Raw genomic sequence first — 15,707 nt, forward strand, 5'->3', positions numbered from 1 at the left:
GCACCGGCGGGAGCTAAACCGTCCCCCTGGGTCTGCGGTGGCCACCGTGGCATGAGCCGCTGTGGCCCTGTCCCCACAGCCGTGGTATCAGCCACCATGGCCCAGTCCCCCCCCCAGGTCCGCCGCAGCGCCCACGTCCCACGTCCCCTGCCCCCCGCGGTCGTGGCTGGGTCATACCTCCGACTCGAGGCTGGAGAAGTGGGCGGAGCCGCGGCGGGCAAAGAGCTCCCCGCTGCGGCTGAGGCGGGGCGGGAGGCACTCGGGCGGGGAGAAGCCGAGGCGGTGGGGGGCCAGGCCACAGCGCACCAGGTGGCAGGAGCTCAGGTCCTCCAGGCTGCGGGAGGTGGGGTGCAGGAGGGAGCCGGCCGGGCCCAGCTCGCAGGAATGGTGGTGATGGCAGCACCGGCAGGGGCCGGGGGTGGTGCCGGGGTGCCAGGCAGCCGTAGGGGCCGCAGAGGCGGTGTTCCCAGTCCAGCCAGCGCTCCAGCCGCTCCTCGGAGCGGCTGAAGTAGCCCCGGGCCTCCTTGCGGCAGGGCGGGGTCGGGGGGGGCAGCAGCTCCAGGCTGGCGCAGTGCTGGCAAAGCCGGTGGCACGAGCGGCAGGGGGCCAACTTGTCGGCCGACCAGTAGCGCACAGGCTTGTGAGGGGCGAAGAGTGGGGGCTCCCGGGAGGGGTAGGTGCAGAAGAAATCGGGGCCCGCGTACCAGCAGCTGTGCCCATCAGCCGGGGGCGCCCCGGCCGGCGGGGAGGCCTCTGGGCACGGCCCGTCCCGCTCGCATGGCTCCGAGTCGGAGTCCGAGAGCTCCACGTAGCGGCTCTGGCTGGGGAAGCCGGCGGGCGGCAGGCGGGAGCGGCTGCGGCAGACGTGGGACCTGCCGGCCGGGCAGGTGGGCCGCAGCAAGGGCTGGCTCTCGCTGTCCCGCGGCTCCTCGGGGCGCCGATAGCGCCGGTCCCGCCCGCAGGGCGCTGCCCCCAGGGGCGGGCTGCGCTCGTCTTCGTAGGAGAGCCGGGTGTAGCCGTAACGCCCCGGCTCCTGGGCCGGCCGGCCGCACTCCGCCTCGCAGGGGCCCTTGGCGGCGTAGCCACCGCCCAGCCCCCCGCCACCGTGTTTCTTGGCCTCTGGTGTCCGGCTCCCGGCCTTGCCCGCCTGGAAACTTTCGTACAGTCCCCGCAGCGACTTCCTCTGCCAGGCCGAGGCGCCTGGGTCGGGACCCTCCTTCTCCCGCACGATGGCGAAGTAGGACGGGGGGTTCTCCAGGCTCCGGAGGGGCGGGGAGAGCTGGCATGGCCCCAGCTTCTTGGCCTGGGCCCCGCCGCTGGCCCCCAGGTGGTCCGACAGCCCCTCGGGCTCGATGGGGCCGTAGAAGCGATGGAAGCCCTCAGCGAAGGCGTTCTGGAGGCCATGGCGCTGCGGGGGTGCCTTGGGGGGCTCCGAGGGGGCGGGCGGGGGGTACAGGTCCTTGTAGCAGTTGGGGCTGCGGGCATGGCGCCAGCGCTCCACGATGCGCCGGTCCCGGGGCAGGAAGCTGCTGCAGGGCAGGGGCGGGGCAGGGGGGCTGGGCAAGGCCGTGGCCCCCCCGCGCTGCGGGGGGTAGCTGTGGTTCAGGATGGGCAGCTGCTGATGGTCCTGCAGCTTGGGGTCCTCGCTGGTGCAGCAGCTGTACATGCCCTGGAGGTGGGGGAGAGAAGACGTGAGGCAGGGGGTGGGACCAATAATGCACCTGCTCCGCCCGGAGGGAGCGCTATAACCAGTGTGTCATGGGGGAACCACTAACGCACCTCCTCTGGGCTATGGGAGTGCTGTTGCTGCAACACCCAGGCAGCACGCACTATCAGGGGAACCATTATCACAGTGACACCACTGCAGTGTATGCTAAAGGGGACCATTATTACAGGGACACCGCTGCAGCAAGCGGGGACCATTATTACAGGGACACCGCTGCAGCAAGCGGGGACCATTATTACAGGGACACCGCCGCAGCAAGCGGGGACCATTATTACAATGACAATGCTGCAGCAAGGGGGGGGACCATTATTACCGTGACACTGCTGCAGCAAGGGGGGGACCATTATTACAGGGGCACTGCTGCAGCAAGGGGGGACCATTGTTGCAGGACTCCAGGATGGGTGGCTGGAGGGAGGGAGGCGAGATGGAGCAGTGTGGGTGTGGGGGAACGATGGGGGCGGGGATGGATGGAGGACCAGCAGCAGATGGGGGATGAATGGGGGGGGGCAAGCAGAGGATGGGGGCAGATGTAGGACAGGTGGAAGATGGGGGGCAGGCAGATGATGGGGGTTGGGCAGTAGACACGGGGACAGAGGTGTGCCTGCAGGTGGGTGGATGCAGGTATGCAGGGGGACAGAGGGAGGGCACCAGTGGGAGGGATGGACACAGAGGGAGGGGCACCAGCAGTTGGACACAGAGGGAGGGGCACTGGTGGGTGAGATGCAGAGGGAGGAGCGCTGGCGGGCGGGACAGAGGCAGAGGGAGAGGGCGCCGGCGGGCAGCAGAGGACGCAGAGGGAGGGGCGCCGGCAGCTGGGCGAGATGCAGAGGGAGGGGTGCTGGGGCGCGGGATGGAGGCAGAGGGAGGGGCGCCGATGGGCAGGACAGAGGCAGAGGGAGGGGCGCCGGCGGGCAGCAGAGGGAGCAGAGGGAAGGACGCGCGCGGCCAGGCGGGATGCAGAGGGAGGGGCGCAGGCGGGGCGGGACGGAGGCAGAGGGAGGGGCGCAGGCGGGCGGGATGGAGGCAGAGGGAGGGGCGCCGATGGGCAGGACAGAGGCAGAGGGAGGGGCACCGGCGGGCAGCAGAGGGACGCAGAGGGAAGGGCGCCGGCGGCCGGGATGGAGGCAGAGGGAGGGGCGCCGATGGGCAGGACAGAGGCAGAGGGAGGGGCACCGGCGGGCAGCAGAGGGACGCAGAGGGAAGGGCGCCGGCGGCCGGGCGGGATGCAGAGGGAGGGGCGCAGGCGGGCGAGACAGAGGCAGAGGGAGGGGTGCCGGCGGGCAGCAGAGGGACGCAGAGGGAGGGGCTCCATGGCCGGGCAGGATGTAGAGGGAGGGGCACTGGCGGGCAGGAGGGGCACTGGTGGGCAGGATGGAGGCAGAGGAGGGGTGCCGGTGGGCGGGATGGACGTGGAGGGAGGGGCAGGGGGCAGGATGGACGTGGACGGCGGGATGCAGAGGGAGGGGCGCTGGTGGGCGGGAGGGGCGCTGGCGGGCAGGATGGAGGCAGAGGGAGGGGTGCCGGTGGGCGGGATGGACGTGGAGGGAGGGGCAGGCGGGACACAGAGGGAGGGGCGCTGGTGGGTGGGACGGGTGCTGGCGGGCGGGATGGAGGCAGAGGGAGGGGTGCCAGTGGGCGGGATGGAGGCAGAGGGAGGGGGCGGGCAGGACATAGAGGGAGGGGCGCTGGTGGGTGGGACGGGTGCTGGCGGGCGGGATGGAGGCAGAGGGAGGGGCGCCAGCGGGCGGGATGGAGGCAGAGGGAAGGGCGCCGGCGGGGCGGGACGGACGCGGAGGGCAGGGCGGGCGGGACGCGGGGGGGGCGCTGGTGGCCTGGAGGGGCGCCGGCGGGCGGGATGGAGGCGGAGGGAGGGGCGCCGGCGGGCGGGATGGAGGGGAGGGAGGGGCGCCGGCGGGCGGGATGGAGGCGGAGGGAGGGGTGCTGGCGGGCGGGATGGAGGCGGAGGGAGGGGTGCTGGCGGGCGGGATGGAGGCGGAGGGAAGGGCGCCGGCGGGCGGGACGGACGCGGAGGGCAGGGGCGGGCGGGACGCGGGGGGGGCGCTGGTGGCCTGGAGGGGCGCCGGCGGCGGGATGGAGGCGGAGGGAGGGGCGCCGGCGGGCGGGATGGAGGCGGAGGGAGGGGCGCCGGCAGGCGGGATGGAGGCGGAGGGAGGGGTGCCGGCGGGCAGCAGAGGGACGCAGAGGGAAGGGCGCCGGCGGGGCGGGACTGACGCGGAGGGTGGGGCGGGCGGGACGCGGGGGGGGAGGGGCGCCCGCGGGCGGGGATGGAGGCGGAGGGAGGGCGCCGGCGGGCGGGATGGAGGCGGAGGGAGCGCCGGCGGCGGGATGGAGGTGGAGGGAGGGGTGCCGGCGGGCAGCCGAGGGACGCAGAGGAAGGGCGCCGGCGGGGCGGGACGGACGCGGAGGGCGGGACGGACGCGGAGGGCGGGGCGGGCGGGATGCGGTGGGGGAGGGGCGCTGGTGGGTGGGACGCGGCGTGGCGGGCGGGATGGAGGCGGAGGAAGGGCGCCGGCGGGCGGGACGGACGCGGAGGGCGGGGCGGGCGGGACGAGGGGGGGAGGGGCGCTGGTGGGTGGGACGGGCGCTGGCAGGCGGGATGGAGGTGGAGGGAGGGGTGCCGGCGGCAGCAGAGGGACGCAGAGGGAAGGGCGCCGGCAGGGTGGGACGGACGCGGAGGGCGGGGCGGGCAGGACGCGGGGGGGAAGGGGCGCTGGTGGGTGGGACAGGCGCTGGCGGGCGGGATGGAGGCGGAGGAAGGGCGCCGGCGGGGCGGGACGGACGCGGAGGGCGGGTGCGGGCAGGACGCGGGGGTGAAGGGGCACTGGTGGGTGGGACGGGCGCTGGGCGGCGGGATGGAGGCGGAGGAGGGGCGCCGGCGGGCAGCAGAGGGACGCAGAGGGAAGGGCGCCGGCGGGGCGGGACGGACGCGGAGGGCGGGGCGGGCGGGACGCGGGGGGGAAGGGGCGCTGTGGGTGGGACGGGCGCTGGCGGGCGGGATGGAGGCGGAGGGAAGGGCGCCGGCGGGGCGGGACGGACGCGGAGGGCGGGGCAGGGCGGACGCGGGGGGGGAGGGGTGCCGGCGGGGCGGGATGGAGGCGGAGGGAGGGGCGCCGGCGGGCAGCAGAGGGACGCAGAGGGAAGGGCGCCGGCGGGGCAGGACGGACGCGGAGGGCGGGGCGGGCAGGACGCGGGGGGGAAGGGGCACTGGTGGGTGGGACGGGCGCTGGCGGGCGGGATGGAGGCGGAGGGAGGGGCGCCGGCGGCAGCAGAGGGACGCAGAGGGAAGGGCCGCCGGCGGGGCGGGACGGACGCGGAGGGCGGGGCGGGCGGGACGCGGGGGGGAAGGGGCACTGGTGGGTGGGACGGGCGCTGGCGGGCGGGATGGAAGCGGAGGGAGGGTGCGGCGGGCAGCAGAGGGACGCAGAGGGAAGGGCGCCGCGGGGCGGGACGGACGCGGAGGGCGGGAGCGGGCGGGACGCGGGGGGGAAGGGGCGCTGGTGGGGTGGGACGGGCGCTGGCGGGCGGGATGGAGGCGGAGGGAAGGGCGCCGGCGGGGCGGGACGGACGCGGAGGGCGGGGCAGGCGGGACGCGGGGGGGGGAGGGGTGCCGGCGGGCGGGATGGAGGCGGAGGAGGGGGGCGCCGGCGGGCAGCAGAGGGACGCAGAGGGAAGGGCGCCGGCGGGGCAGGACGGACGCGGAGGCGGGAGGCGGGCGGGACGCGGGGGGGAAGGGGCGCTGGTGGGTGGACGGGCGCTGGCGGGCGGGATGGAGGCGGAGGGAGGGGGTGCCGGCGGGCAGCAGAGGGACGCAGAGGGAAGGGCGCCGGCGGGGCGCGCGGAGGGCGGGGCGGGCGGGACGCGGGGGGGGAGGGGCGCCCGCGGGCAGACCGGCAGCGCCGCCCCTCACCCGGCTGAAGGCCAGCAGGAAGTCCAGGCGCCCGGTGTGCCGCATGCAGTGACGCAGCTTCCAGTAGATGAGGTGCTCCCAGGCGAAGACCAGCAGGCTCAGCCCCATGGCCACCAGCAGCATGTAGAAGACGCCCGCCATGTTGTCGATGTCCAGCTTGCTGCTCATCACCTCAATCTTGTCGTTGTGGCAGATCCCCGAGAGCCAGAGCCGCTCCAGCATCTCGATCTCGTCTGCAAGGCAGCAGGCAGGCATGGGACCCGGGCGTCTGGGCACCCAGGCCCCCCTCCCCCCCACACACACACTCTAACCACTAGCCCCCACTCCCCTCCCAGCGCGGGCGGAGACCCCAGGCGTCCGGGCGGCGCGTACCGTCGCCCAGGAACTGCAGCAGCGCCAGGTCGATGGGGCGCTTCCAGCGGGAGCCCTTCTGCAGGGCGATGCCGTAGCCGGTGGTGGCGAAGACCTTCCCGCTGCCGATGGTCACCAGCTTGCAGCCCTCGTCCTTCCGCGCCATGTAGTTCAGCACGGCCGCGTCATAGATGAAGGCGTCCAGCTTCCTGGGGGACAGCGGGGGGGGCAGGGGTTAGAGGTGTGGGGCAGGGTAACACCGTTCTAACCCCGTCTGCCCCCCCAGCCCTGCCCCACTTCCCCCCCCGAGCCCTTCACCTCTTCTGCCCGTGGCCCTGCCCTCTTCCCCATCTCCCTCCGGCCCGGCCCCCTTCTACTAGCCCTGCCCCATCTCCCTCCAGCCCCACCCGCTTCCCATCTCCCTCCGGCCCCAACCCCTCCTGGCCCTACCCCTTTCCCATCTCCCTCCAGCCCCAACCCTACCGAACCTCCCTCCAGCTCCACCCCCTTCCCTTCGTCCTCCAGCCTGACCCCCTCCTCCTGGCCCCACCCCATCTCCCGCTGGCCCTGGCCCCAACCTCTCCTGGCCCTGCCCCACCTCCCTCCGGCCCCGCCCCCTTCCCATCTCCCTCCGGCCCTGCCCCCTCCTCCTGGCCCTGCCCCACCTCCCTCCAGCCCTGCCCCCTTCCCATCTCCCTCCGGCCCTGCCCCCTCCTCCTGGCACTGCCCCATCTGCCTCTGGCCCTGCCCCCTTGTCCTGGCCCTGCCCCACCTCCCTCCGGCCCCGCCCCTCCTGCCCTCGCCCGTCCTCCTGGCCCTGCCCCTCACCCCGACTTGAGGTGCTGCAGGGCGTCCTCCACACTACGCTGGTTGTACTTCACCATGTACGTGTGCATGTCGGGGTAGTTGCTGCGGATGTTCTTCTCCGTGCTGCCGTTGGGCACGGTGCCAAACTTGAGCGGCGGGTACTGGTCCTGCGGCTTCTGGAACTGGGGGGGCAGCGATTAGTTACCCCCCGCAGGGGTCAGTTACCCCCCATCGCGTGTCCCTGTCCCGCCCCCTCCCAGGAGTGAGGGGTCTGTCTAGACTGTGTCTATGGCAATCAGCCGGGCTGAGCCATACAGGATCTACCGTGACCCACAGATCAGCCGGGCTGAGCCGTACGGGATCTACCGCGACCCACGGATCCCTGGGCCGAGCCGGACAGGATCTACCATGATCCACGGATCAGCTGGAACCGGTCATACTGGATCTACCGCGACCCATAGATCAGCTGGATCTAGTGACACTGCTCTATTGTGATCCATGGATCAATGAGATGATCAAGCTAGACTGGATCTAGCAGGATCTACTGTCTGACAAACTAGATCGGATCTATGGAGATCTATGAAGTGACTGGATCTCATGAGACTGGCTCTACTGTGATCCACTGATCAACTGGATCAGTCTAGATCAGCTCTGTTGAGATCCATGGACCCACTGGTCCTGTGGTCTAGCGAGACCGGTGGGTTGTTTGGATCTGTCTGGATTGGCTCTATTGAGATCCAGGGATCAAGTGGATCTGTCTAGATGGGATCTGTCATGCCCGAGGCCTGTATTGAACCCAGCAAGATCCCTGGATCGACGCAGGCTGGATCTGGAAGTGTCCAGGGATTGATTGCACCCGGCTCCCAGCGGCAGGGGAGGGGTGGCCTGTGGGAACAGAGATCGGGGGGGCAGCAGAAAGGGAGAGCCTCACCTTGCGGTCGCTCAGCCCCGACACCGTGTCCACGTACTCCTCCTGGATCATGAAGGCGGCCAGGTTGGCCGTGTAGCTGGCGAGGAAGATGACGGCGAAGAAAGCCCAGATCAGTACCATGATCTTGCTGGTGGTGCCCTTGGGGTTCTCCACCGGCACCGAGTTGTTGAAGACTAGAGCCCAGAGCAGCCAGATGGACTTGCCAATGGTGAACTTGGAGCCCCCTGTGCCTGCAAAGCACCATGGGAAGGGTCAGCCCGCACAGCATCTCCGCGCCCCACCCCGCCCCACCCCAGGCAGCCTTGCTAGCGCTCCTCACTCCTGATCCGCAGCCCCCTGCTGTCCCCAGGCGGAGCGGCATGGGTGAGGGTGGGACTCACGTTTCCCAGCTGCCAGGCTGCGGTTATAACCCACGGGGCTGAAGTACTCGAAGATGAAGACGGTGACGGCCACCACGGTCAGACACATGACGAACATCATCACCCAGACAGCTGGGCTGTAGGGCTCTGCGGGGGGAAGGGACAGTCAGTGCTTGGATGCCTGGATTCTATGCACAGCTCTGGGAGGGGATTGGTGGTGAGAAGTTAGAGCAGAGAGGGCTGGGAGCCAGGACTCCTAGGTTCTCTCCTGGGGGGCCTAGTGGTTAGGAAAAGGGGGCTGGGTGCTGCTATTCATAGATACTAAGGTCAGAAGGGACCATTATGATCATCTAGTCCGACTTCCTACACAACGCAGGCCACAGAATCTCACCCACCCACTCCTGCGAAAAATCTTTCACCTATGTCTGAGCTATTGAAGTCCTCAAATCATGGTTTAAAGACTTCAAGGAGCAGAGAATCTGCCAGCAAGTGACCTGTGCCCCATGCTGCAGAGGAAGGCGAAAAAACCCCCAGGGCCTCTTCCAATCTGCCCTGGAGGAAAATTCCTTTCCGACCCCAAATATGGCGATCAGCTAAACCCTGAGCATATGGGCAAAATTCACCAGCCAGATACTACAGAAAATTCTTTCCTGGGTACTCAGATCCCACCCCATCTAATATCCCATCACAGACCATTAGGTCTATTTACCATGAATATTTAAAGATCAATTAATTACCAAAATCATGTTATCCCATCATACCGTCTGCTCCATAAACTTATTGAGTTTAAGCTTAAAGCCAGATAGATCTTTTGCCCTCACTGCTTCCCTTGGAAGGCTATTCCAAAACTTCACTCCTCTGATGGTTAGAAACCTTCGTCTAATTTCAAGTCTAAACTTCCCAATGACCTTCCTGGGTTCTCTCCCCAGCTCTGGGTGGGGAGGGGCTCTAGTGGTTAGAGCAAGGTGGGGGCTGGGAGCTAGGACTCCTGGGTTCTATTCCCCGCAGCCGCCTTGCTGGCAGAGGCTGGGGCCAGAGTCCCCAGGAGCTCCCCACAACGCCCCCTGGTGGCAGCGGGCGCTGACCCAGGAAGGCGGAGGGCGAGACGGTCCCGTTGCTCCGTGAGACCATGACGCTGATGCCCGTCTCAACGAAGGGCACGGAGAAGTCGATGATCTCGGAGCGTTCCTCATTGATAGTCAGGGAGCCGATGGCCATGTCTGCACGCAGGTAAAACACCTGGGGGAAGACCGAGGGGGAGGAGTCAGCGAGGGGGCAGAGCCTTCAGAAGGACTTTCTCCCTTCCCCATGCAATGCTGGGCAGTCTTACCCAGTAACCCAGCTGTGCAGTTCAGGGGGGCTACGGTGGGACCCCAAAGTGAGCAGGGTATTTCTGGGAAGGATTTGAAGGGGGGCAATTAACCAGGTGAGATCTGGGCGGGGGGGTCTTTGAAAGAAACCCCCAACCTGCCCAGGGATTTCTGGAGGGAGGCAGAGAAATTGGGGATCCCCAAGAAGGGGAAAAGTGGCACCCACCTATGGAGGCTGGGAGCCAGGACTCCTGGGTTCTCCCCCAGCTCGGGGAGGGGAGTGGGATCTGGTGGTTAGAAGAAGTGGGGCTGGGAGCCAGGACTCCTGGGTTCTCTCCCTGGCTCAGGGAGGTGAGTGTAGTGCTGCAGTGGCTGGAGGCAGAGGTGTCTCACCTCTCCGATCATGCCGTTCCAGACCCCGTCAATCTTTTTGCCGTGCTTGCCATTGGTGACCAGGTAGAGGTCGTAGGTGAAGCCCACGGTCTTAGCCAGGCGCTTGAGAATGTCGATGCAGAACCCTTTGCAGCATTTCTTCTCGAAGAGCAGCGGGTCCGTGGGGTGGCTGCGGGGGGAGCAAAACAGAAATGGGGATGGACAGAGAACACAGCTCTGTGAGCAGGCACTGCTGCGGGGAAGCTCACAGCGCCGGGGGCACTGCCATGGGGAAGCTCACAGCACTGGGTGGAACTCCTCGCCAGAGGCACGGCCACAGGGAAGCTCGCAGTGCTGGTGGCAGTGCCATGGGGAAGCTCGCAGCACTGGGCGGAGCTCCCCACCAGGGGCACTGCCACGGGGAAGCTCACAGCGCAGGGCGGAGCTGCCCGCCAGGGGCACTGCCTTGGGGAAGTTCGCAGTGTGGGTACCTGTCGGTGCGGTTCAGCTGGTTGCGGCAGGGCACCGAGTCCCGGATGCAGGTGCCGGTGGCCGGGTCGATGTTCTCGACGATGACGAAGGGCCGCTCCTCCAGCGTGGCCACCGTCAGGTGCTGGTCGTCATCCACCGGCTGCAGGAACTTGCCGTAGCGCGACCAGACCGGGTACTTCATGCGTAGGATCTGGTGCTCCCAGCTCCCCACCTGCGTGGGGATGGGGTGGGAGGGCTTCACTGCGGGGTGCCTGCCTGGGGCCTGAGCCCCGGTCCCACCAAATTCACCCAGCACCACTGGATACACCCCAGAGTCACCTTTGCCCCCCAAAACCTTCCCCCCTAAACTCACTCCTTAAATTCCCCAACCCTGCCAGCCAAATCACCCCTACGCTCCCCAAACCTTCCCCCAAAATCACCCCAATCTCCATGAAACAGCCCCTCCAAATTCACCAACACCCCCAAACATGCCCCCCAAACTCACCCCAAAATCTTCCCCTAAAACTCACCCCAATCTCCCTGAAATTGCCCCTCCAAACTCACCAACACCCCCCAAACCTGCCCCCCAAATTCACCCCAAAATCTTCCCCTAAAACTCACCCCAATCTCCCTGAACCTGCCCCTCCAAACTCACCCTGACTCCCCCGAAACCTGCGGATCAGACTCAGCCCCCACCCCAGACCAGGCTTGACCCCAAACCCACCTCCAAACCACTGGGCAGAAAGATGGAGGTTGGGAGACATTGTTAGTGGGAGGGGCAGAGAGCTGGGGGCATTACATAGATATAGGGTGGAGCTCTGGTAAGGGGTGGGGCAGAGGGATAGGGCAGGGCTCCAGCAGGGGGTGGGGCAAGCCTTCGGCAGGGGGCTGGGCAGACAGGTGGGCAGGGTCAGGTACTCACCACCTCCCAAGTGCGCTCCTTGTTCAGGGAGATGACGACCAGTGATGGGTTGATGAGGTAGCCGTCCTCGTTGAACGAGAAATCCTTTTGCCCCCATGTGATGTTCATGAAATACCTGGCGGTGGGGAGAGAGTTAGGGGGGGACCCAGCACCCCCCAGCTCTGCTGGTGCCCCTCTGTCTTGTTGCTCCACTCAGCCAGGCAGTCCCCTGCCCTGGAGCCAGTGCCCCCTAGAAGGGAAAGGCCCCATGTCCCATTTCCTCTTCTACTCCAGTTTCTAGGGCATTGCAGGTTGTCATGGATCTGTCCCCTCCCCCGTTAGGTTGGTTATGTTGGTTTGGGTTGAGTGTGGTTGGACTGGGTTGGGGCGAATTGGATTGGCGTTGGGCTGGATTCTGCTGATAGGCAGATCTGCCCCAACCACACTCATCTGTACAGGTTGTGGATTTGCTCACCTCCCCTGTTGGGTTGGTTATATTGAGTTGGGTTTGACTGAGATGGATTGGTGTTGAGTTGGGTTGTAGGGGTGGGACTGGGTTAGTTGGGTTGGGATTACACTGATGGGCACCAGATTCCTGTAGATCTGCCCACCCATCCCTCTGAGTTGGTTCTGTTGGCTTGGGGCTGGGGTTGGGTTGAGTTGGGATTGCGTTGATGGGCACCACATTCTCACAGCTCTCCATCCCCCACTCTGCCCCCCGCCTCCCTCAACTCACCGGTGGAGGTTCTCATGGATCTGGCTGAGGTTGGGTGACCGGCAGTCATTGTTGAACTCGGGAATGAAGCCGTAGTCCCTGGAGAGTGCCTCAGCGCCCTTGGCAATGATGGCCACCCCGTTCTGGACGCGGTGGTGCAGGTCGTCCCGCCAGCCGGCCGACAACACTGTGAAGAGGCCAACAGGCAGGTGCTCAGGCATGTAGTCAGTGCCACCCAGGTTGGTGCCCACCATGAACCAGATATAGCCAGGTCCAGTGAGGCCGGCATCCCGTGCTGCCTGGAAGATGCTCTCTGCCTCCTCACGGGAGCAATAGAGCAGGCGGATCTGGGCAGGGATCTCCCGCAGCTGGCGCTTGACCCGGGAGCCGTCAGGGTCATCAGTCAGGTTGAGAGTCAGGACGCCCCGGTGTTCCCAGCCGATGAAGCTGCTGTCGGTCAGCACCTCGATGTAATCCACAAAATCCTCATATCCGGGGAAGAGTGTGGTGATGACAGCGAAGGCCGTCCAGTCGTACTCCTCCAGCACCTCGAACATCACCTGCAGCTGCTGCTCTGTCGATGAGCCTAGCTGCAGAAAGGTGGAGCCTTTCTCCTGGACAGGGAGAAAATGGGGAGGTCAGGGGGTGCTCCTCAATCCTGAACTGCAGCTCCTACCATCCCAGCCGTGGGCTTCCCCTTCCCAGCTCTGCCAATGCCCCTCAGTCCTGACCCGCAGCCTACTGCTAGCCTGGCCCTGGGCTGCCCCTCCTCCTGCAGCTCTGTTTATACATCTCAAATCTGAACAACAGCCTCTGTGCAATTCCACACTTGGGCTTCCACCTACCCCTCCACAGGTCTGCTGATGCCTCTCAATCCAAACCTGACACATACACTTCCAATGGTGGGCACAGGGGCATGGAGGTGTGGGCTGAGATAATAGGCTGCACTGAGTTAGACTGAGTGTATAGGATTGGGCTGGGTTATGTTGATTGGTTTGGGTTGCATTGGGCTGGGCAGCTTGTGTTGGGTTGGGTCAGGAATGGATGTGTATGCTGTTTTCCATTATGTCGGGATGGGCTGTGTTATGTTGCGTTGGGTATGTTGGGTTGGGTTAGGGTGGATTTTGTTGCATGCACTCGGTTGAGTTAGGGTTAGGTTGGAGTTGGGTTGAGTTGGAGATATGGGTGAGGTGTGTAGGGTTGAGTGTGCAGGCAAATAGGCGTTGGTGTGGGGCCTTGCAACCCCCTCCCCTTGATGGCTGAGCCCCTGTTGATACCAGTGTTGGGCATTGAGGTTTGGGTCGAGATGATGAGTCGAGCTGAGTTGCAGTTGGGTTGACTGTGAATGAACTGAGTAGGATTGAGGTTGGTTTGAGGTGGGGTTGGGATGGGTTGGGTGTGGTGAGGTCGGGCTGGAGTTCAGTGTAGTCTGGTTGGGTTGGGGTTGGAATGGGTTGAATGTGGTTGGGTTGGAATGGGGTTTGGTTGGGTTGAGTGTGGTTGGTTTGGGTTGGTTTAGGGTTGAGTGTGGTCAGGTTGAGTTCAGTGTGGTTGGGTTGGGATGGGATGGGTTGGGTTGGGTTGGGTTGGGGTTGAGTGTGGTTGGGTTGAGTGTTGGGTTGAGTTGAGTTGAGTGTGGTTGGGATGGGTTGGGTTCAGTTGAGTGGGATGGGGATGGGTTGAGTTTGGTCGGGTTGGGATTGGTTGTGCTGGGGTTGGGTTGAGTGTGGTCGGGTTGGGATTGGTTGCGCTGGGGTTGGGTTAAGTATGATTGGGTTGAGGTTGAGTGTGGGCGGGTTGAGTTGACTGTGGTTGAGTTGGGGTTGGGTTGAGTGTGGTTAGGTTGGGGTTGAGTGTGGTCAGGCTGGGTTGGGGTTGTGTTCGGGTTCAGTTGAGTGGGATGGGGTTGAGTTGAGTGTGGTTGGGTTGGGATTGATTGCGTTGGGGTTGGGTTGAGTGTGGTTGGTTTGGGATGGGTTAGGTAGGGGTTGACTATCAGGTTGGGCTGGGGTTGGGGTTGAGTTGAGCGGGATTCCGGTTGGGTTGAGTGGTTTTGTGGGGTGAGTTGAGCATGGTTGGGTTGAGGTTGAGTTGGGCATATGGGTTGGAATTACAGGGATAAATGTGTCGCAAATAGGGGCAGGCTTGGAACCCAGTGACCCACTCACCTTGGGTGTGAGGACGATGGCCGAGCCCCCGTTGATGCCAATGATGGGCACTGAGGTCTGGGCTGAGATGAAGTCCAGGATCTGGGCCACGGCCTCAGTGCGTGTGTCGTCCTCGAAGACCACGCCGTGGATGCGCAGGGAGGAGAGAACGTCACACAGGCGTACGATGAGGCTGCGGGGGTTGGTGTCATTGAGCAGCACCGAGACGGGGTTCACCTCCATGGAGAAGTTGCGGAAGGCAGTGGGGGCGAAGCGGGCACTCTCAGGCGTGTAGGACGAGCCACTGAAGATGATGGCCACGTTGAGCGAGCGCGGCCCGTCTGGGCGCAGATCCAGGAAGGGACTGGCGCAGGCCAGAGCCAGCACAAAGAGCATCCTAGCAGCGGGGGGGCCAGGGGACAGGCTCATCTCGCAGGGCCTCAGCACTTCCCCTGCATCGGAGGGGGTGATTCCAGGGGAGGGAGCAATGGAAGAGGGGAGGGGTCCGCAGGGGACAGGATAATGGGTGGGGGAGGGGGGAATCAGAGGGAAGGGGAGAGGGAGAAGGGAAGTAAGAGGGTGCATAAAAGGGGATGGGTTGGGAGGGAAGGATCGAGATAGAGGAGGGGAAAACAAGGAAGGAAAGAGAGAGTTAGGCTCATGTGACTCTATACAGCATCCCCCACCCTGGGGCGCTGCCTCAAGGGGAAAGGCCCTGTGCCCCATTCCCGGCTCCCCAGAGCCAGCCAGTCCCTGCCCTGGGTGAAGATGGGAGCCGGCACCCCCTAGAGTGGAAAGACCCTATGTCCCATTCCCTGCCCCTCTGAGCCAGCCAGTCCCTGCCCTGGGGCCAGATGGGAGCCGGCAGAAGGGGCCGGAGAATAGCCGGTTCCTGCTTGATGCCCATCTGCACCAGTCAGAGCCTCAGGCCCAGACACCGCCCCCCCGGCCCCAACAGGAGTTTGCTACCTGCCCGGCAGGATCCACAGCCCTGGGCACCAACACCAGGATTCACCCCCCAGTGCCCCCCAAGGAATCTGCCCCGTCCCTGTCCCCACCAGTTACAGGCATTCCCAGCAGCACTATGCCACCATGCACTGGTCACCCCCCAAGAGATGCACCCGGTCTGGGTAAGGGCATGCGAAGTGCCCGCTGCCACACACATGCTTAGCACACTCTGGCTCTCCCACGAACATGCTCACATGCACACACACACACGTGTGCCCATGCCCACTGTGAACACACACAGCGTGTGCACACGCACTAAGTGACAGGGTTCAAAGCACACACTGGAGCCCAGGCTGGATGGGCCCCTGGATCTGATCCCTGGATCTGAGCCACTGGAGCCCAGGCTGGATCTGATCCTTACACAGAGGGGCCGGGATACTGGGGTAGATGGGCCCGTGGCTCACCCCTGAGCCCAGTGGGAGCAGGCTGCTCTCTGCCTTGCCGGCTGAGCCAGGGCCTGCACTGATGGACGGGCTCCCAGCCTGGCAAGGGCCAGCCCAGCCCCACCCATTGGCCTGAGGGGGGCCACAGGGAAAAAGACAGAGACAGCCCCTCCCCCCCACTTGGCCCCATTTCCCAAAGGCCCACCTGCTGCCCCTGCCACAATTCCACCCCTCCACATACACCCATGGCGTCCACCTCGCTCAGGCTGGGAACCCGACATCCCACCCCCACCCCAAG

The 15,707-nt window shown here is 65.7% G+C and overlaps 2 protein-coding genes across 2 annotated transcripts in view; one reads left to right on the forward strand and one right to left on the reverse strand.

Moving 5' to 3' along the window:
- LOC144279334 (alpha-1B-glycoprotein-like) overlaps positions 1-15,707 on the forward strand; it is a 937,253-nt gene that overhangs the window by 667,703 nt on the left and 253,843 nt on the right. The gene's annotated exons all lie outside the window — the stretch shown is intronic.
- On the reverse strand, positions 172-14,447 carry GRIN2D (glutamate ionotropic receptor NMDA type subunit 2D). Its single transcript, XM_077840414.1, is given in 13 exon segments — positions 172-417; positions 419-1,669; positions 5,655-5,887; positions 6,027-6,214; positions 6,834-6,994; positions 7,744-7,973; positions 8,124-8,249; positions 9,188-9,341; positions 9,806-9,974; positions 10,276-10,487; positions 11,178-11,292; positions 11,893-12,485; positions 14,040-14,447. Coding segments are annotated over 13 exon segments (4,086 nt in total).

Source organism: Eretmochelys imbricata, chromosome 23, assembly GCF_965152235.1.
Source record: "Eretmochelys imbricata isolate rEreImb1 chromosome 23, rEreImb1.hap1, whole genome shotgun sequence".
Lineage (NCBI taxonomy): Eukaryota > Metazoa > Chordata > Testudines > Cheloniidae > Eretmochelys > Eretmochelys imbricata.